Source organism: Tachypleus tridentatus, chromosome 7 (assembly GCF_004210375.1).
Source record: "Tachypleus tridentatus isolate NWPU-2018 chromosome 7, ASM421037v1, whole genome shotgun sequence".
Classification (NCBI taxonomy): Eukaryota; Metazoa; Arthropoda; class Merostomata; order Xiphosura; family Limulidae; genus Tachypleus; species Tachypleus tridentatus.
This window is the reverse complement of record NC_134831.1, coordinates 191,933,962-191,957,809: the sequence shown is the minus strand read 5'-3', so window position 1 is coordinate 191,957,809 and position 23,848 is coordinate 191,933,962. Positions and strand designations below refer to the sequence as shown.

General features: G+C 32.1%; 1 protein-coding gene across 4 annotated transcripts in view; it reads left to right on the top strand.

Annotated features, from left to right (window-relative positions):
• Ufl1 (UFM1 specific ligase 1) overlaps positions 1–23,848 on the top strand; it is a 100,510-nt gene that overhangs the window by 7,455 nt on the left and 69,207 nt on the right. For all 4 annotated transcript variants that reach the window (XR_013031943.1, XR_013031942.1, XM_076516440.1 and 1 more), the window contains exons 3-5: positions 7,323–7,449; positions 13,356–13,470; positions 18,946–19,076. Coding sequence is in view for 2 of the 4 variants with exons in the window: in XM_076516440.1 (XP_076372555.1) it covers positions 7,323–7,449; positions 13,356–13,470; positions 18,946–19,076 (373 nt within the window). In the remaining 2 variants the exon portion in view is untranslated. The remainder of the gene's footprint in view (positions 1–7,322; positions 7,450–13,355; positions 13,471–18,945; positions 19,077–23,848) is intronic.

Here is a 23,848-nt window from a genome sequence, read left to right as displayed (position 1 = left end):
TTTAAACATTGTGCATGTGACGACCTCAAAACCTACTTGGATATTAAGAAAGTTGAAACGCTACACTTTAACACATAAAACCGCTTTTCATAAAAAAGAAATTCCTACCATATCAGCGAAAACCTGTATCTGCTTAATCCATTAAAGTTAAAAAATCCTCTAAATAAAATCCAGCTTCTCTAGTTTCAAATATTCTGACTGTCAGGGTAAAATATCATCAAGACAATCAAGGACTGGCTGCTGTTTTTGTAAAAATCCTGACTGAATTATGTCCAGTTGTTGGTGTTTGAAAAAGAAAAGTAGGCAACATTCAGTTGCACTTGTGTCCACATGTGTACAGCTTCACCAGATCACACGATGTTGTTGATGTGGCCACTGATATAAAGACTGATGTAGTTGAGGAAGAATTTAGACCTTTTGTATTTCGTAGTATTATACATGATACTAGGGTAACCCAATCATTGCTCCGGGTATTGAAGGTGGCTGTATTAATGTTCCTCTTCATAACTTTTATTTGACATCAGACCTAGTTTCAGAACCAGTGGTGGTTGGAATATGACCTACTCTGCCATTTAAGGATGTATCATTATTGTTGGGAAAAGGTTTGGCTGGAGAGAAAAGTTGTTGGCTAACTCAAAATTAGTGAGCTGATCACTGTTTCATCTGAGGATGATGATGTTGCGGAAAATTTTGATTTGTTTCCCTAGTGTGATGACTCGAGCTAAGGTTAAGAAATTAGTAAAAAAAAACAAATTATAGACATATATTCAGTGGACAATACTATAAATTTGTTTCAGACATTATTTTTGATCCAGTGGGTATCTTGTGGATGATCATCCTACTGGCAATTCCTCAGTGAGTGACAGTTGTGGACATAAGGATCTGGTTCATCTAGTGAATTTCCATTTACTAGAAGTATACTGATTTCTAAGCAAGAAAAGAATCCACATATCTCTTCTATTTAAATATTCACTCCCAAAAGATGAATTGGAGAAAGTTCCAAATGGTTATTTTTTCAGAGATGGTGTGTTTTTGAGGAAGTGGAGACCAGCAAATGTGCCAGCTTCTTAGGACTGGGCTGTAGTTTATGAAATCGTTGTTCTAAAAGCATATCATTCTGAAATATTGAAATATGCTCATGAACTCCCAATGGAAGGTCATTTAGGTCTCAACAAGACATAATAAAATTATGAGACATTTCATTTTGCCAAAAATTAGGTGACTTGTTTCTCAGTTTTGTAAAACTTGTCATACCTGTCAGTTGGTCAGAAAACTTAACCAGAAATTTCCTGTTACTTCTTTAAAACCTGTCTCAACATTCAAAGTGAAAGTTGATTGTATTGTAGATTATCCAACTCATACCAACAAGAAAAGTTTGAGATTTTTGAAAATGTCTGGTTATTACAGGAAGTTTTGTAAAGATTTTGCTGACATTACTTTAGTATTAACCAACCCATTGAAGAAAAATCAAAAGTCAGGTGATCTAAAACATGTCAATCTGTTTTTGAAAAGGACAAATCTTTATTGTGCACATATCCTGTATTAATGACATCTGTCTTTGATGAGCCTTTTGCATTAGCTGTTGATGCCAGTGATTGTGGTGCTGGTGCTATTCTATAACAATCGGATAGCAAAGGTATTGAACACCCTGTTTGTTATTTTGCTAAAACATTTGTTACCAAAAGAATTATTCTACTTCAGAAAAAGAAACATTAGCTTTAGTGTTAGCTTTGGAACATTTGTGTGTTCATGTACCTGTATAACAGTAGCCTCTTGTCATTTATGCTGATCATAACCTGTTGATGTTTTTTAACCAAATGAAGGACAAAACAGGAGACTATTAAGTTAGCTTATATCATTATCAAAGTATAATTTAAAAATAGTCATTTTAAAGGGGTTCATAACATTTGTGCTGGTGCACTTTGACATGCTATATAACTTTATGATCATAAGGTTATTTGTATTGATTGTGTTATGTACTGTCATGGTTATTGAAGCCGTATAATTCTTTGATAATGTATTATATCTAATTAGATAATTTTTAATTCTATAAAGGTGAAGTGTAATGGATTTAGTGTTGTATATTTAATATCAATAGTAGTTTGTAAGTTAAATTTGTACTTAGAAATGTACATAACTTATACTATTAAATCTGAATTATAAAATTTCTGCCTGTTCACTAAAGGTGTAGAAGATTGTCAAGTGTTAGAATCAAAATGTGTGTAACTAAACACAAGTGTATCATCAGTATTGTCATGCATACTGAAATTTCAAACTCTCCTTGTGCCATTTGAAATCTCTTTAACATAAATCAGTTACATAATCATAAAATTATACACTTTAATGAAAATTGGTGAATTAAGTATATTTACCTTTGATATATGGAAATTCTTCATAGAAAACATCACAAAATACATCAAAGCACCTTCTAATAAAAATAATATCATTGTTAATGAAATCTTAAAGTGATAGTTTATGTTGATTTAATTATTTATAATCATGTAATAATAAAGTTAGGTATGGCTCCTTGAATTCTTGAATAAGACTTAGTATTGGCATATTGGTTGATCCTACTAGTATGATATCCTCTTTTTCCAGGCAGAAGGCCAGAAATGAGGTCAAAAATAACTTTAAGGCTTGTGTGGTACATCAGGATATTCCTCTGTTCATTGAAAAGCAAGCAAAAGTACCCATCCCTAGTTCATCTAGTAAAAAAAAAAGGAAAAAAAAGACCTCTTCATAGTGACAGGAAAAGTTTAAGTTTATTTTTCATTTTAGATTATTTCATAGACTTTAAAAAATTGTGTTACACTTCTTGGTTTCATACAAAGCCAAATCTCTAAGCTACTTATGCCACTCATTGTGAAAAGTAATTTTGGAGTATTTCACTCATTCTAAGAGCTAATCAACAATTACGTATGATAAATCTACATTTTTATTCTTTATGTTACATCACATTTGCAAACATGGGTGACAGTATGATTAACTTCTAATAATTTAGTTTCGAATATCATGCTGTAAAATAGTTTGACATCAACATTGTACACACCTGTTCTCGTGCTATTATACATGCCTGTTCTCATGTTATTTCAAAAGTTAATGTTGAGCTTTGCTTGCATGTACAGCTTTTCCAGTAGGAGGCAGATGGGTGCTCAGACAGACACCAATATATGTATAAGATATTTATTCTTTCTTTGTGCAGGATATGCCTTCATACGTCAGTTGTCTATGGAAGATACATCCCCAACACTTGTGAACATTACACTCCCTAGGCTTTGTTAGTTCTCTGCTTGACCAATAATAGTTGCTCTGCCTACCCCCTGTTAGTTTTCCTGTAAAAATTGCTAACACTGCTCACCCTTTGACCCAGGTATGCATACCCACCACTATCATCTGGTTTTTCTGTAAAAAAAAGCCTGGGTCCAGTAGGAAAGAAATGGACTGCAAAATTCATTTCTTCATGAATGAGCTGATTAAGGTTGGTAGATACTAACCTATACTTTTGACCATTAAAATTCACAAGTATTTACAGTATCTCTCAATTTGAGTTTTCTTCCAGGTTCAGTATTGGCTTGGTGTGACTTAGAGAGGTTCACCACATTTGTTCCTTTTTACCTCAATCGGTGTACAGCATACATTTTCAAGCATGTTTTAACTGATCCTTATATTAATATAGTGTTTGTAAAATACATTAAAAATGTGTGTGTTTATACAAATGTTTCATTCTGCTTGTGTGAATATAACCTCCCAAAACAGTGGCTCAACAAGTTTATGTTTGATGCAATAACAAAGCTACTGACCATGAATTTAATTTACCACTGATAATTGTATCCATTTGTAAGTATCTTAGTTTGATTACATCAAAATATATTGGTACACTCCTACTGAAAAACATTACTATCATCTTTTCATGAAAAATTACAGATGCTATATGCTTTCAAATAATATTTTGTAAATCAGCAATAACAGTTAACATTGTATCACGAGGTATTAACATCCAAGACAATTCTTTTGTTTTCATCCATATTTTGCTTACTGGTTGTTTTTTGTGTAATTGATTCTTTTGTGTAGTTTAACACTCATGAATGATTTTTTCTAATGGTCATATATAAGTGTGATGCCACATGTTTATTTATTAACATGCATATGTTGCTGTAGGTATATTTCATTAAACATTGTCATATTGTAAGTTAATTTGTCAAAAATTACAACTTTCATCATGTCAACCAATTTTATTGTTAAATAAATACTTTTATAAATAAATATCATTCTCTCAATTTATATTTAGAGATGGGTAATTAATTTTGGCTATTCTCACTTGAGTTTAATATTCCTGTTTTGGGCTTTTTAAGACATTTTTGAAATATTCCTCATTTAATATAACAGCTACGAAGTACAATGATTTAGTGTTAAGCTACTTTTTAACCCTAATCTGTTATACATGAAAATATATATGCAACAAAATACAAAAGATGCAACATTTATATGCAAAAACGACTCGTTTGGTTGAGAAAATATTTTACATAGAAGAGCGAACAACATTTTGACCTTCTGCGGTCATCGTCAGGTTCACAAAGAAAGAGGTAACTGACCGGAAGCTGACCACATGTTTAAAAGGGGTTGTGTAACTGAGTGTCGGAATGTAGAGGGCAGTATTAGATGTTTGAATATATAATTTTATTTATTTTATTATATTAATATAGGTATAAAGGCGTTCCTTTATATTGGTTTATTTTGGGTTTAAGTTGTTGTATAAGTACGGCTTCTTTAATTTTGCGTTTGTTTATGTTTGTTTCTTTATTTAGTATTTGAGTGTTTTATATGGCTATGTTGTGTTTATTTGACTTGCAGTGTTCGAAAACGTGTGAAGGTGACTTTTTATGTTCTTTGAATCTGGTTTCCATTTTTCTACTTGTTTCTCCATTATAGAAGTCGTGGCAGTTATCACATTGTATTTTATAAATAATGTTGGTGTGGTGTTTGTCAGTGTAGTTTTTACATAGTATAGACCTCAGTTTTGTGCCTGGTTTTTGAATAAATTTGGTATTAACTGGAATGTCATATTTTGTTACTAGTTTTTGCCAAATGTTGGTTATTTGTTTGCTGATGTCAGGAATATATGGTATACAGCAGTATATGGTTTCGTGATTTTTTGATTCGTGAGATATATTTACTTTAGTTGGTTGATTTTGCTTTCTGTCCAGGTGTGTGCGTATAATGCTGATGAAGTATTGTGTTATTTTGTCTAATTCATCGTTAATTTTATCTGGTGAGCATAGTTTTATGGCTGTGTTTATTTGGTTTCTTAGTATGTTGAGTTTTTGTTTTGTTTCGTGTGCTGAGTCCCAAGGAATGTATAGTCCAGTATGGGTGATTTTTCGGTGGATTTCTGTTTTGAATTGTGTGTCGGTTCTTGTAATTTTGAGGTTAAGAAATGATATTTGATTGCTTTCTTCCTGTTCACATGTGAAGTTAATGTTGGGATGTATATAGTTAATGTGATTGAAAACATTAAGTATGTGTTCTGTAGATTTGAATCCCGCAAACGTGTCATCTACATATCTGTACCAGTATAGTGGTGGATGTAATGCTGTGTTAATTGCTTGTGTTTCAACTTGTGTCATAAAAATATTGGCTAGAACTGGTGATACTGGGTTGCCCATGCTTAGGCCATTTGTTTGTATATAGTTTTGGTTGTTGAACATGAAGTTTGTCTTTATCGTGGTGAATTCTATGAGGGTTGCTAACTGGTTACTGGGAATGTCTATAGTTGGTTTAGGGTCTCGGATATAGAGTTCTGAGGCTATCTTGCAGGCTTCAGTGGTTGGAACTTCTGTGAAAAGGGATATAACATCGAAACTGGCCATTAAGGCTTTATGATTAAGTTGATTTAGATTAGACTTGAAATTAAAAGAGTCTTTGATGAATGAGCTGGCTGATGTTACGTATTTGGAGAATGCCCATGCTATGTATTTACCAAGATTGTAATTAAACGATTCATATGTGGACATTATTGGTCGTAATGGACAATCTGGTTTATGAGGTTTGGGGATGCCGTATGTTTGCTGTGTGCGTGAGTCGGTTTTATGTAGGTAGAAATAAAGTGTTTGTGAAATTGTGTTGGCTTTTTTCATTTGTAGTAGCAATTTGTTCAGTTGCGTCTCGTGTGTCTTTGTTGGATTTGTGTGTATTGGTTTAAATTTGTTCATGTCTGATAGGATGTTATTCATTTTTTGGATGTATTCATTCGTGTTCATTATGACTATAGTGTTACCTTTATCTGCTTTTAGAATTTTTATGTTTTTGTCTTGTTTTAGCTGTGTTATATATGTTGTGTATTTTCATAGTTACCGAGTGGAAAACAAAAATTATATTTCTCATTATTTTGTAGTAGTTCACGTTGAAAATAAGTATTCAGCAATTTAAATTTGACTTTTCCTAGTGTTTGTGTGTGTGTATGTATTAAATATTTAATGCTAAGGGGATGACTCCCCAATCTCAAACCCTCCATTTCATTGCATACTTTCCTGTAATAATAAAACACTGTACTTTTTTAGTGTATAATAAGAAAACAGTATAAATTCTTAGGTCAGCATAGCTTGGTGTTTAGGGTGTGGTTTTGTGAATTAAAAATTATAAAACCAATACCCACTGCCACCAAACATGTTTAACTTTTCATCTGTTAGGGCTTTATAACATCATAGTCAGTTGTCACTTTCATTACTTGTTGGTGAAACATTAACACAAGTATAGATGCTGCCTTCAGTTGCCTTCCCTTTGGCCAGCAGTTCAACATTACAAACAGTGGAAAATAGGCTTAGTAGTTTTTTGTAATTGAGGAACAGATATAATGCTGAAAGGGCAAGCATGTTTGGTAGCAACAGGAATCAAACCTGAAACTTTCACTCATAAGGCAATCCCATTAATCACAGAGCCATACTAGCCCAAAACTGAATGAGTGTGAATTAATCGAAAATAATATCAGTTTGATTACTTGGATATTTGGAATGATCAAAAATAGTAATAATTGTAAACACCAATTGTGATTAGTCAGTTATTTCTGTGACATATTAATGAACCAGTTTTTTTATGTAACATTAGTCCAAAATAAATTAATGCTTATAGCTAATTATTTATATTGATTAATCAAATTAAATGCTCAGCTGTGTCTGTATTACAAAAGGAATCCTAGTACATGCAAAGCCAATGCTATGTAATGGAAGTATTTAATATTCAACACCTAACTCAAATAAAGATTTGATGCCATTATATTCTCATAGTATCTTTAAACATGACACAGTATTCAACTGTTTTTTCTAAAGGAAGGATCTACTTGGTTGAACTTGCACAGTTACTTTCTGTGGACTTCAGCCACATTGAAGCTAAAGCTAGTGAACTTGCTAAAACAGAGCAAGGAATAAAACTTGTTCTTGGCCAATTAATTAACAGGTATGTCATGTAATATTTAACTTCTATTACCAACTTTTTGTTTTACAGTATTTCTGTATTTTCTCTTGGAAATATCACACATGTAATTAAGTAAAACATGAAAAAATAGTTAAGACACAGTGGTATTACATATTTAGATACAAGTGTTTAGCCATAGATAAAAGCAAACAGGGTGTACATTGCACTTAAATATATAAAATAACAAATTTGTTACATCATTTGTTTAATTTATATATGGATATTTAACCTATCATGTTATTGTTTGAAAAAAGTGGTAAATGGACTAGTGAGATTGAGTTGAAATGGGAGCTAGATATGGTAGAAATTTAAAAAAATATATGTTTACGATTTTGGTCCAAGTGTTTTATAAATAAAATGCTGGAAATTGGTTTTGTAAACTTTTATGGGTTGGTTCATATAGCTATTACATTCTAGGTTAAGATGACACTAGAGAATGTAATAATATATTTATGCAACTTTAATCTTAAATACATATATGTAAGTTAGTGTCTTATAATTCTTATAAACATAACTACAGTTTAAGGACAAGACCTATTAGTCCATCTGGGCCATCCCATCTACTCTACTAAACTCTAAAATAAAAAACTGAATTCCATTCATTATCATTCAAATATTTATCAAGCCTTAATTGCATCTAACAAATCTGGAGACTACTTATTCTGCCCTGTCAGACTGTATTTGTCTCCTAGCTTTACAAAACTCACTAGTAAATATATAAAACTGTGATACATCATAGCTGTCAGTTCCCTTTTACAATATTAAACACTCCAATCATATCTAATTTTAAGTTATCTTTTTTCAATAGAAAGTATTTCCAGAGATCTTAACTGATCCTTTTACGACAACATTTTTGTACCAGGTATCATCCTGGTAGCATTCCTTTGAACCATTTTCATGATATGATATTCTTTTTTGGTTAAACACACCACCCCATATGGAATCCAACCAGTCACCCATACAATATAACTTTTTTAAAGCTCATATCCAGTATTATATATATATTTCTCTAGATACACCTAAGTCCTATTTACCCTCTCACTAGTAACAGTACATTGTTTGGATGACTAAATCAATCAGAACACGAAGATCTTTATCCTCCATCACATTGTTAAGGTTATTCAAATCAAAATTTTACCAATAATTAAATTTTTGACATCTGTTATGCATGATATTGCATTTATTATAATTAAGAATCATCTGCCATTTATTTGCCCAGCTAACCAAATAATCCAAATCTTTTTGCAAAGCAACAGAATAATCTATTGACCATACCTTCATCTGTCATTGATGTAAGTTAAAAAGAAGAAAAGCCCTAAGACTGATTCCTGAATATTTAACTTGTGAATCCAGTTTGACTTACCATCTTTATAATAACTCTCTGCTTTCTTCCATCCAACCAGTTTCCTATCCAATGATCCAATATATCACCCAAGCTACAGAGATAATTTTAACAAATCTTTTATGTGGCACCTTATGAAATGCTTTCTGTTAGTACAGATGCACCAAATCCACACCTGCACACTCATCTGAATTAGCAGAAACCTTTCAAAGAATGTTAAAAGTGTAGTTTTAAAAGATTTTCTTTTAATGAAACCATACTAGCTATCCAGTAAAATTTTAAATTTTGTTAAGTGACTTTGCAAAACATATTTTATTGACTTTCAAAATCATTTTCCAGTCAATGGTGGAAGAATAATAGGCCTGTAATTACTAGGACAATTATTATTACCTTCCTTGAAAAGAATGTTAATATTAACTAACTACCATTTGTCTGGCAATTGCTCACTTTTTAAGGACTTAGCAAAAATAATAGCAAGTGACTCACGAAAATCTCAACCTAAGGCAAATATTGTCAAGCCCAGGAGCTTTATAATTCAAATTTTATATTTCCAATTTTTCTTAAGTTCAAAATTAATATGATAATTGTGTTTCTCTCTAGCAAATGTTTAAGTTGAGGAACATTTCTTAAATATTCATTAGTTAGCATAGAAGTAAAAATTAAAATATAATAATCCATTGAGTATAAGCATTCCTGTATCATCCTCTAACATATTGTTTACCCTTATTACATTTAAAGAAATCTTTACTGTTGATATTTAAATTTTCAACCACCGTTCTTGTATATATTTTTAATTCCTATTTTCCCATTTGACCAACTCTTATTTTCTTTAGTTTTCTGCATTTCCCATCATTCCAATTAGTCTAAATTTCTTTTATTTATAATGTTTTTCTTGCATTTTCTCCTTTATAATTTTACAAGCCAACAAGGATTTTTTACATGAAGCTAATCACCTTTTATTTATTCTGTAAGAAGCATACCTATCTTTGAATTTTAAGAATTGTTCAACAAATTTTTACACATATGAACCCCCCATATTTGCAGTTAATTATATTGTTAATTCACTTAACATAATTCTTGTTTGATTCATTTATTTTTGTTTTTAGTTTGTAACCAAAGTGTCATTTTTTCTTACCTCCATATGCAACAAAACATCAAATCTAATTGAGCAATGATCACTTCTCCACCCTGTCAGCCATTTCTGTATTATAAATTAACAATAAATCTAAAATAACATTATTATGCTAGGTATAATTGTTTATTATACATAAACAATCGATGAAGAAAACCATCTTAAACAATTTTTGAAAATCTGTCTTCTTTGGGTCATTCCATTACAACTCACCCAGAAAATAACTTTTCCCAGTTCATGTCATAGTTTTCATAAAAAAAATTCAAGCAAAAACATTGTTTTGATTTATTCAGCCGTGCAAGTCCTGAAGCTGTACTACATGGCTGAATAAATCAAAATGAAGTTTTTGCTTGAATTTTTTCAAGGAAGATCTCTGACATGAACTGAGAATCCCTAGTTGAGTTGGCATGGAATGAACCATTTGTGATTTAACTGACATTCCTAAGTATATGTACTTAAAATTAAAAACTTCATAATTATAATTCCAAAAAATACCTCTGTTGCCACTTATAGCTATTACTGAACTACCAGAGTTTCATCTTTGCCCATTTAAAATTTGATCTGATTTTTTTCTCACTTGCTCTAATCTTTTTATACCTCATTCACTTCCCGTGGTGATACCTGTCTTGTGATACTCTCGACCTACATCAGTATGCCCTCTTTTACTGGAAGTGTATATAAGAATCTTATTGAGATTAATTTATCACTTTTTCATCTACTAGGTTGGCTTTTCATGAGACCAAGTTGGACCAGTCACCTCCTGTTTCATTTCTTCAGGTAGTCAGTCATGCTTATAAGGCTTTAGGGCTTTCCCCAATTGCCTTTGAATCTGCTCATTCCTTGATGGCTGAAAGGTCTGAGGGCAACTACTTAGTTTTTTCTCCTTTACCTGATATTGGTGTTCTTAGTGGAAGGTTTACCTCTCAGTTATGTCATGGGATATCTATGCCTTGTCCCCCATATTTGTCAGAACAGTGTGCTGTAACTTACCACCATTAGAAGCATATATATTTAGATTTCCAAAGACTTGATTCTGTTTTGGATATTTGGAGATCCAGATTGGACCCTGTAATCATTTTGAACAGATCACAGTTTTCTCAGACTTGTTTGACCCTTACTACTATTCTGGGATATTTATCTTCCTTCCAAATTTTGTAGAAAGCTTCTCAGCATTACCCACTTCAGTTTGATGATGAATTATATTCTCATCAATATTTTCACATTTCTATGTCTTTAGCTGAATACTTGAATTGCCCATTGAAGGACATCATGCAAGCTAATGTTTGGACTTCTACCAATACATTTCTCTCACATTATTTATATGATCTGGCAATTTTTTCTTAAAGTTTCTTTAAGAGATTCCCACTGTCGCTATCTACTATCTAGCGAAACCACAGCCAATTGAATGGGCTTGGAGAAATCATCGATGTTGTAGGGCAGATGTTTTTCTATCCTTGTGTATCTACTTTTCTATTTTCCAGGGTTCCTTACCCTTTTTTTTTTCACTGGATTGTATTGCCCAGTCAGAAGTGCTCTTATTAATCCAGTTGCAACTCTGTGAAAATTAGATGTTCAAAAGATCATCTAGGAATTCACCAAATGATGTTATCATATTATGCTGGACTACCACTTATTGACTACTGTGAGTAAAGCTAAAGAGGATCTCTGCTAATGATTGGGTTCAATAAATTGCAGTCAATTTGTTTTCAAAAATTTAAGTAACTTGATTCATCTATTCTACTGTTCTACAGGATTCCCCAGTGCACATTACCTTCTGATTCTACCAGTGGAGCTAGGGAGTCCTTACCACACCTGGTTTCTGGTCACTGGTGTGATGGACAAGGGCTTTTCCTTGAGTGTTTGAGTGAATGAATTCTTCCACTCTTGGAGAAGAGGCCATAGTTGAGGGCCCTTCTGCCTGGGTTCCTGGATGTTTGAATGAAGTATAAAAGTCTGGAACAAGTGAGAAAAAAATCAGACCAGTGTTTAGATGGGTAAAGATGTAACCCTGGTGGTTGAGTAATGGCTATATGTGTGAATAAAGTATTTTTGAAATATATTTTAAATTTAGGAAAAGGCTAATCTTCAATAAAAGTTGAATTTCTTATCTTGCTGTATAGTTTCTCACTAATTTCATCGGTTTCATATGGTGGTCTCTAACAAATTCCAACTAAAAACCATTTTACCTTATAACCTCTGACTCAGATTCATCCTCAGAACTATTTAGCTCTGATATTCTAACTTGAACAGGATCTGACTCTCATTTTACACACAAAGTCACTTCTCCTTCCCCCCCAATTTTAGTACTCTATCTCTCTTAAAGAACCTAAAACTCTGTATAGAAAAAAATTCCAGTCTACAAAATTGTCTGCATTTAACCATATTTCAGTTTTTCCTATTACATAAAAGTTGCCTGTTCTGGCCAGTGCTTTAAGGTCATCCATTTAGTTTCTTATATTTCTAGCTTTACAACAGTAGTAGCTTAGCTCATCATTAAATCTACTTTTTTGCCAACACTATATATTTGCTCCATTATTGTGATTCTCACTGGCATAAGCTTAAAACTGCCCTTATAGTTAAGTTAATAACTCTTGCAAACAAGTCAGCCCCTACCATATTTAAATGCAAATCATTCATTCTAAAAAGCTCCTTTTTCTAACTGAAATGATTCCACAAATCAATCCTTCTTATCCCTACATACAGCCTATGAAGATGTTGAAACTTTGTGTATGTGTAAACTTGTGTTCTGTAATAGTAGATCTCAACTTCATTTTATATGGTGTTGTGTTTACCTATTACTACATACATGTTCTTGTTTTTAACAATGCATTTTGGATTGCTCTTTAAAAAGAATACAAAGACCATTTCATTCAACATCAATAAAAGTGTCTTATTTCTTCAAGTTGCACAAGTTGGTTCAACTAATGTTTCTTAATAGGACTGAGTTCAAAGTATATGCTAGTAGTACTTAACTTCTTTTGTATGAACCTGTTCATTAAAGTAAACCCACTTAACAAAACTGAAGTAATAGACTGCTAGTAATGGACAAATTTACAAAACTCTAACTTAATCAGTTATCTGCTGTACCATTGCATACTTTTTACCATTCAAATCATTCCCTAAATTTACAAAAAAAATTCTGATTATTATGGTATGTTAATCACATGCTATGAAAACTTCAATTCACTATGGCTAAGAAGAATAAAAATATCCAAATTCAATGCAAACATAGGCTTCAACAGTGTATTTGTATAGTTTGATCAGTTTTGGTTCTGTTGTTATTATGGCTTCTTATACTTTTCTTTCCATTTTTTTTTCATCATGTAACTTTTTGTGAATGTTTTATTTATCAAAATAAATCCCTTTTTGTTTCTAAACATTATTACTATTTGATTTTTTATTTTTCCTTTCTAGTGACTATCTTGATCACTTAGCAGAAGAAATTGATGAGAAATTACAACAGTCAGGCCAGATTACTATAGGAGAGCTAACAAAACTGTATGATTTACCTGCAGATTTTTTAGAAGAGGTAAGTCTAATTTATTAAGCTAACTGATTGTCAGTTGTACAAAGTTTGACCAGAAAATTCTGTTTTTATATTCCTAGGAAGTAAAAGCTTTCTGTACTGAGCTAGTTGAAGATAACAATGATGTTCCATGCTTCCTGGTACTTCAAGAGTTATCACTGTTGTGAATCATGCTCATTTTGTTGTCTGTGATTAAAAATCATTTCTCAACATCAGAGTTTCCATTGTAATAGGCTTCTGTAGAATATGGTAAGGTCAACAGTAAACCACAAATATTGATATGATTTCCATTGTATGTGGAAACAACTGTTTTCACAATGACTTGGAAGCTTATGAACTTTTGTCTTTGTAGTTTTTTAATTTTTCAAATTCCTTGTTTAGTATTTTGTTTTAACATTGTCATAATGAATGTACTTTTTATAATTCTAGGTATTTACCAGTTTTGAGATAACTGTTTTGTTTTATCTCTAGGAATTCTCTTGCAAACGCTTGTCATACTTGAATGTACATCATCTCCGAATTCTGATACTTGGAACTTTTTGAAATGTCATGTTTATCCCTGAGGATGCTGTTTGAACACTAATGATAAATGCACTGTTTCTTATAATTTTACATACATGGCAGATTTAAGCATCTTATCATAGCTTATACCTGCTCATGTATGTGATATAGGGTAGTGTATTATTATTGATATTTAGTAGTTGTTTAGTTAAAACAATGTCATGCTTATCCCTAAGAATGATTGTTTCATTCCAAGCCAACTCACTCAGAAAAAAAGAACTTTTCCCATTTTGTGTTATAGATTTTCTTGAAAAAATTCAAGCAAAAACTTAATTTTGATTTCTTCAGCCATACAAAATCTTAAAGCTGTACTGCATGGCTGGAACTGACATGAACTGGGAAGTCAAAGATGATTTGGTATGGAATGATCCAATTTTAAAACATGATCATGCCAAAAGCCCTGCTTTTCATCATAGAAGCAGCAGTTTTTAGATATTGTTTTGTTTATTCCTAAAGATGGTGTTAGAATACTAGTGCCAAATGTACTATTCCTGATAACACTGCACAACAATTTTTTTTAAAAGTTTTGCTCTCTGAAAAGTTTTTGCTGATTGTGACAGGTACCTGGTGGGTATGCACAAATATAGTTTTGGTTTTGCTTCATCACGAAGGAACACTGAGAAATAGACAGTTAACTGTTTACTGGCAATAAAGTATTTAATTGCATTTAGGTTTTTAATACATTATTAAGTTCAACATAATTAAAAGTGTTTTGCTTCTGATTTTCGTTTGTATTCAATGTCTGGTGCATCACGTTGCAGTGTTCAACAGTAATCAGCAAGCATTGACGGATTCCAGTTGCCCTGATATTGTTTTTACATTGTAGCAATGTCCTGGTGAAACTGAAGATTTTGATCAAATGGTAAGTGATGGGCAAATTTGGATGTGATTTTTGTGATCAGCAGCCAAAAATCTATAAGGAACATCCAACAGTGTTCAATAAGCAAAAACTTTGTTGTGCAGTGTAATCTGAGATTCTTAACAGATTTAAACACCATTTTTAAATTTTCTCATATTCTTAACACACACACTCTCTCTCTCTCTACTAGCTCAGTCAAATTGCTCAAGCCTGTGACCTCAAAATGACCTTTATAGTCTTCATACTATAAATTCTAATATCTTTTGTATATCTTCATGGATGTTCACAAGTTTTCAGTAAACATTACAAGTTCTTATACAAAAAACAGACATTTTAATGAAATATTTTTACTAGAATTTCATCCATGAATATATGGAATCAAAGTATTTATGCTCTTGAGTGTAAAGTGATTTTTTTTGTGAAAATTGAAAATACTTGTTTTCATCTGACAATTGTCAAATTTTGTTTCCATAATTGCTAAAACATTAAATTGCTTAAATCTTATATAATATAATAATTTGGATTGTTAGCTATGTTTGATGTCAGTTATCCCGTAGTACATGTTATATGATTTGTTGTACACAAGTACTGAGTAATTGGGCAATTTTTGCTCAAATAGTAGAGAATTCTGTTTCCAGTTACAAGGATAGAGTAGTATTTTATGGACTTTTCTATCAAAATGTTGCTATAAGATATACTGTATGCATATTCTGTTCTGTATATGCAGTTTGAAAAAGAAAGTGTTTTATGATATCAGATCTGCCAATGGTATGAAAAGAAAGGATGCATTACAAGAATTCAGGGAAGAAAGTTCAGGTACATGCTGTGAAAATCTTTTGAAAGGTTTCATACTTGAAGTGGAAATGAGATCAGATTCTTGACATCCTAAGAGCACTTTGCTTAAAGCAGGACACACACACACATATATACTACTGTCAGTGTCAACTACAGTCTAATGAACAGTGTAGACTGTGCTGAGAAAACTGCAAACAAATTGAGAATATTAATCATTTCAAATATATAGATTTGTTTTGAATTAATGTTCTCTTTATTTCAGAATGAACTCTATCAAAGTATGTTTTGGACAGATCCAGCAAACTGGGGTAACATCACATCTTGTGTCAGTTTTTGAACATGAGGTTTATTGAGTGGCAGCTAGAGACTATGCTGAATTGTTTACTGAAGTGGACCACAGCAAAAGGTTTTAACTTTTCTCTCTAAAACCAGTTGCATGCACTTTTGCCACCAACACTGTATTCACCCTGATACTGAACACCCTCTTGTCCCTGAGGCAAAGTTCTTGTGATTTATCTTTAACTGTAAGCTGGCCTTTATACTACACATCAAGCAGCCACAAGTCAAATGTACAGGAGCACTGAACATCCTCCGTATTTTTTCTTCCATCACTTAGGAACGGATCAATGTTCTATGTTAAATATATATCGTGCTCTTATTCGATCAAAACCGGACTATGGGTCTCTGGTCTATGGCTTTGCAATAACCTTGGCTTTGAAGATGTTGTACCCCGTTCATCATCAGGGACTTCAGCTCTGCACCAGGGCTTTCTGCACTTCCCAATCCAGAGTGTGTACACTGAGTCTCATGAACCTCCTCTACACCTTTGCCGTTTGCAGCTGTCTTTACTGTATGCTTTGAAATTTTAATCCTTACCACAGCATCTCACCTGGGGTTGTTTTTTCTCCTCAGTGGGCCATGCATTTTCAGAATAGACGATCTGTCATTCCTTTTAGCCTTCATATCTAGGAGCAGTTGGATGAATTGGGTCTGTCCTTGAATAACGCTGCTGTATCCACTGGTCAGTTCATTCCACTATGGTTTATTACAGTCCCCAAATGTAAACTTTCTTTAAGTTATCTGAAAAAAACATGTACTCCTGATTGGAAGTACAGTCTGTTATTTGCAGAACTCCTTTTGAACCATTCTTCCATTCCCATTTATATGAAAGGTTCAAAATCGGTGATTCTTTGGGCTCTGCCATGGTTTGTTGTGGTGTGGTGGTTGCATACAGAATCCCCTCTACAGTTTCTGTGTTCACTGCTGAACCGTACGCCACTTCTCTTACTCTGGATATAACAGAAGCTAAGCAGTACTCAAATTGTACTATTTATACTGACTCGCTTAGTCCTCTACTGGCCCTGGAATCGCTTCATGTTCATTCTCACCCTGTTCTTGCCAACATTCAAAATCAACTGGTCCATTTCTCTTTAATATCTGCTTCTACCCAGTTCTTCTGGATACCAGACCACATTGGTATTTGCAGAATTGAGCTCGCTGACACTGCAGCTAAGTCTGTCTGCTCTGGTGCTATCACTGCTGTGACTGTTCCATACATAGACTATGGTACTATATTCAATGTTCAGCTCCATGCCAGTTGGCAGTTGACTTGGAGTGAGCAACATGAAAACAAACTCTTGCAGATAAAACCCTCTATTGGACTTTGGACTTCTTGTTTCCATAAGGTTCGGAAAGAGGAAGTTGTCATAACTAGACTATACATTGGTCACAGTTTTTTTAACTCATTGTTTTATTTTATTTGGAACTGATGTAGCAAGGTATATGTGACAATTGGGTTATGATAATCCACATTTTACTGTCATGCTGCCATTACAACTCTCAACGATGGTACCATTTTAGACATGTTTTGTTCCAAGGTTTATCCCTGATGCTGGACATTGTCATTGGCAATGGTGACACTGTGCACCTTACAAATGTTTTTAGTTTTTGAAATGCCATTGGCATTCTTAACGCACTACTTAAGTTTTTAATTCAAAAATTAGACTTTGTTTTGTTTTAACATTATTTCTTTTTAAGAATTAAAGTAAAATTAGAAAATGGCCATGATGTCAAATAACTTGAAACCAGGACTGGAAAGGCCAACTTCAGATGGCTAACACTGATGTTTAAACCTGTGCATTAGTCATCCTGGTGAGTTATAATAATTAAAATTATGCTACAGAAAGTTCTTTAAGACTTGTATTACTTTATTTTCTCTCTTACTGCTGTAAACTATATTTAAAAATTGGGTTTAACACTATTTACATCTTTAATTCAAAAATTAGACTTTGATTTATTTTAACATAATTCCTTTTTATGAATTTTGATCATTTTCTTTATTTTTAATTTTCTACTGATTGTTTGGTGTAGATACCAGTTGCTTTGTGGCATAAAATGGCAAACAACAACAACAGTTAATTTTTCTAACATGTCTGTAGAATGTGCAGATAAGAAACAGAATCCAGACAGGTACAATGAAGTTGAAATTGATTCTTTTGGTGATGAGCATTAAGTGGTTATGAGATCATGATGAGGATGTTCTGATTGTAACAAGTTTAGTAGATGAAGTAATGAGGACTGAAACTGATGAGAATCTTTTTCAAGAACTAGTTACACAGGAATCATGTTAACAATGATGATGGAGATGGTTCTTCTGTACACGGTGTATGTGAGAAAAATCATTGAATATGTTAAACAGGATCTTGATACATACAAATGACTGCAGTCATTTTACTTCAGGTTAATTCAATTTTTTATGAGAAATACTTATGCAAGTTTATGACTTTTAATATTTTTTTTTGAATAAGTAGTGAAAATATTTCATAATAAAGGTTTAGATACCATTTAACTTTTGTCTTTAAGTTAACTGTCATATGAATGTAGACAAGATTTTGTGTGCTGAACTTAAGATGGTTATAACATCAGAGCATTTCCAATTTTACTGAACATAAAGTTTAAAATACAAAGCTTTATATATGCCTCTTACTTTTACTTTGCCCTTGAAATACAAACACAAGTTTTCTCAATACTAAAACAGTATAGTTCAGTTAATACAAATTAATGTTTATTGTTTTATACATTTTGTAAACAAAGAATAGAGACACACCACCAGGCTGCTAATAGGTACTCTGACGGGTGACAGTGACTGTTTACAGCTTGTGTATGATTTTCAAATGTCAGGGTTTGTCAGTGTTAGGTGATGTTTTTCATTACACTATTTTTGTGATAGATTTCTCACTTTAACTTCTTTTATCTGTTTTTAGGAGGTGAACTTAAGATTGGGAACCATCATTCATGGACAAGCTGACCAGTATGATCCCAGGACAATTTTTACAGAAGCTTATATAGCCCAACATAAGTATCATATTCGTGGAGTCTTATCGGCTATTACCAGGTATGTGAAAAATATATCTTTTGTGAAATTGTAGCAATTTTAAGCATTAAACCTCTAAGGTACAAAAGGTCAATACAGTATGACAAATTGAGTTATATTTATGAACATTTTGCAAAACTGTTTGAAGTTAATCAGAAATAATTCTCAAAAATTGGCCAATAGACATAATTTTAAAATCAAAAGTCTAGCAGTTATCAAAGTGGAGGAAGTAATGTACTTATAATGGGGAATAATATTGATTCATTACTAGAAATTAGAGCTCAGAACAATTTTAGACTTATTTTGCTAATTTTTAGATTAGGACAAATTATGTAAGATGATGTGCCTATTGTTAGTTTTACCACATAAAACAACTTTAAGTGGACTTTTGCTCATTAGTATAGTTTAAAAGTGTCTTTCTGACATCAAGTTTGGCAGATTTCAGATTTCATAACTTATTTATATGAAAATCTTATAATTTTACTGGGGATGCAAATGAAAATCTGCTTTGTTTGTATCAGTTTTCTTGAAAGTAACAATTATACTGGATTATGGGCAATCATTATCAACTCAGCTAAAGTATGAAGGTTGTATTATACTCTCTGTATTTTAGAAATGGAGTATGACAACTATGAGAAGTGATTATTTGTTAATCTCACTTCTCTTGAAGATTTAAAATGTATTAAAGATGTAGAATTAGTACACAGAATGTTGTTCTGATTTTACTTTTGTATTAAGAAGATTTAGGCAGTGTGCTCAACAAGTGGACTGAATTTTCTATTGGCATTTAACATCTTTGTTAGTTTCCATGAGACATTTTGGCTGAATGAAGAACTAAGGGTGTAGCCCACGATGCCATAACAGAACTAAAAAAATAAAAACAGTAGATGTCCATAGAATATTAAACACATTTCTGAGTACTTAAAATAAGAATAATTCATTAGCTATGATCTGTGAAATTTTTGCATTTCTAAAATAGATTTCAAAAACAGTTTTAATATTTCTCTATGTCAGTAATTTATTCATAGGTGTCAATTGGATTAACAGTAATAGCCTACTAACTTTGTCCTCTTTATGACAGGCACAATTGTATAGGTAAAAGATTACAAAAATAAAATCTTTCTTAAATGAAATTCACATGTGTGAAAATAATGTAGCTTATTTAATAATGTGTACATCTGCTGCTCCTATCATCTTGTCTTAGAAAATAAATTTTGCTTTTTTTTTAAAACAGTTTTAAGACTCATTTACACATTAATATAAATATAGTATAGCTCACGTGAATATTTTATTAGTTCACTAATGCAACAACCACGTATTTGCTCTACAAACACAGAATGGTCACGTCTATTGAATTAGTTATCTCAACATATCAGGCTGAAAACATCTAGACTGTCTAGATTCAGGTCTGGCATAGCTAGGTGGTTAAGGTGCTTGACTTATAATCTGAGTGTTGTGGGTTTGAATACCCATCACACCAAACATGCTAACCCTTTCAGCTGTGGGGGCACTATAATATTATGGTCAATCCCACTAGTTATTGGTATAAGTGTAGCCCAAAATTTGGTGATGAGTGATGAAAACTAGCCGTCTTGTCTCTAATCTCACCACTGCTAAATTTGGGAGGGCTAGCATAGATAGCTCTCATGTTGCTTTATGCAAAATTCGAAAACCAAACCTGCTTAGATTCATCATTCCTGACATTGTAAGTAACATAAGGTTTGTTCTTAATGATTAGCACTTCCACCTACTGCTTGCATACATGCCTCGTGAAACATGTTTATTTTACCTAACGTAATCTTTAACTTAGCTAAAAATTCCTATTTTAGTTACTTTTATAATAATAAAGAATAAACATGAAGAACAGGAAATAAAGTACTTACCCAGTCTTCTTTTTTTTTCCTTGCTATTGATTGTCAAGGATGCTTAACCCTACTCTTTTATACTAATGGCAGTATTGTACCAAATAATTTTTTATTAAGTTAAATAATGCACTAAAAAACAGACTAACAAATGCAGAAAGTAGACAATTCCCTTTCCTCTAAAATATTTTCTGGCTTTCAAACTTTGCAACAACATCCATTACAAATTCATCCAAACTCACAATGTTTCTCATAGAAACATTGCTTAAGTAAAATTTAATGTATGTTCAGAACACAGTGTTATATGATATGTCATTTGGTAGCTGAAAGTCTTGACTTTCTATCAGTTGTCGATAATATATAAGTGAACGTGAGAGAGAACTATTAACAAATCCTGAAAGAGAGGATGAGGTAGATGTAGCAGCTCTGTAACCAAACAACTTCAAAGGCTATAAAAATTATGGTTTATCTGAACAATGACCATCTTGTTGCAAGTAATTTGCATTTAATTTTGTATTTTTCAAGGAGTGGTGTATAAAAAAAAAAAAAAAAAAAAAAGAGAAGACCACTTAGAGAAAATGTGTCATATGTCACTGTAGGAGAAATTCTAGATTTTTTTTTTTATGTTGCCTCGTGAAGTTAGGAACATAAAACTTAAATACTATTAAAATGTGAATTATTAGCTAACATTTTAGGCTTTACTAATTGGTATAACATAAACAAAAATTAGTTTAATAAAATATTGAATGTAAGACACTAGAATTTTGTCGTGCAGTAAAAAATACATGGAACAAGAGGGCTCATGCATGACAAGTACCATTAAATTACTTGTAATAAATAAAGAACAGTCCTTTATCACAGATAATATAATGATTATACTACAGAATCAAAACATAAAGTAACAGTAACCCTCTTTATCAAGATGTGAGAAATTAATTTCACAGTATCACTTAAGCACACTGGCAAAATTACAAGTATGGAGTAAACCTTTTAACAAACAATACTATACAGTTTGATTAATCATTTTTTTTAAACCTCAAATCAGTAATTTTTGTACAACAATAAATTCACTATATAAAATACAGCAAAGCAATTAAGTTACTAAGAAATTGAAATAGAATATATATAAAAGTAAACAAACTCTTTATGCAGAGCAAGGATTTCTTCCTTTCTATCAGTGATACTTTGGTGAGTAACTGTTCAAGTTCTAATTGAAGTTAATTCTAGTTATTTGTTATTGATAGTTTGAGATTTTTCTTGCTCCTTAGTCTGACTCATCATTACAGTGAAGTAAGTACTCCCAATTCATCTTTAAAGTTAGAATGGAAAATAGTTTTTATCCTCATCTGGCTCAACAGTTATGAAGTAGTCAGAATCCCTGAGTAACTGATTTCCAGTAACTTTCTTATACGTGTGACACAACTAAAACAAAATTTACTGCTTACATGTACCTGATCGTTGTGTATTGCATGGTGGTGTAATTGAATGAATGATATATTATATATAGAGAGAGTTTAGTGGCATCATAAAGGTTTTCCAAGAAATGTCTATTTTTCTGTATTGTTGTAAGCATTTGGTTTTCCAGTACAATATAGCTGATGGCAAGAGTGTATGTGAAATGGTGTTAGGGACATTTTACTTTCGAAATAGCTAAATATGTGTATATTTAAAGCTGTGTTTAAGTAAAATGAAGGTGACATGTAGAGATTGATTTAAAAAAGATGTTATGCTAATAAATTTATAAGAACAGCTATGAAAAATTATTTGAAACAAAGAGTAACTTTTAGGAAATTCAGCTTTCATACATGCAAAAATAAGCAAAGAATGAAAATTATTTTTCTGACAGATGAAACCAATGAATGGAGATCACCGGTTACTGGATCTAGATTAATTCTGAAAAGTTGAACAGTGCTTAGATTAGCAATCCAGTAAACTTCTTTTATTTTTCTATCTGTTTTAGTTTTGAAACCTATTTCAATGCCAATAAGAGTAACATCGTTACTAGAATGGCATGATCGGTTAATATGATGAGCAATTGGGAGATCTTTTTTTTGGTGCTGGTAGAAGATTTATGGTTGTTCAAACATTCTCTAAGAGTTGTTTGTGTATGTCTTGCATATTGATGATTGCATTTTTTACACTGTATTAGTTAAATAGTGTTTTTGTTTCATGAGTAACTTCTTTGGATATCTTAAAGTTTCTTTGATTGAGCTTGTCAGAAAATAAGTATGTGGTTTCTTTGAACTTGCAGGTTTGTCAATAAGTCTTATCGCATGGACAACAACCATTTTTGGTTGGGACACAATTCACTTTTGTGTGAACAAGAATACCATTATATTTTATTAGAGTTCTGCCTTTTCAGAAGGAGATAATAGGAATTTCAGGAGATGAAAATGTTTGAGCTGATAGGTAATAATAAGAGGAATTCTGTTTGGAAATTTGGTATTGCTCTGATTTAGAATGTTTTCTGTTGAGTATTGTTAGTCTTTTTATCCTGTTTGTTACATGATTTGTTTCAGATTCTTGGTGTATTTTCTTTAGTCTGTTTCATCTGAGCACATTTTCTATATTCTAAGAGATTGACTCTAGGTAATGTTTCATTTAGTGTGAGAGGGGTAACAGATTTCATAGTGAAATTATTCTGGTCTGTCTATAGGTTTCATGTACAAGTCAATGTGTAAAAATCCATCTTTTAGAAAAACTGTGATGTCAAGAAAGTTAATCTGGGTAGGCAAGTAATCACAGGTAAACTTGATTGTTTGGTGAAAGGTGCTTGCACGCATGATGAATTATTTCAGTGATTTAAGACCGACTGTCCAAATGAAAAAAATATGCTGTATATGTAATATTTCCATGTATGATGTTCTACAGATCTCAGGATTTCCAGAATTCATGCTATTGTGATGCTTCTCAACTTTTTTGACTTTTCAG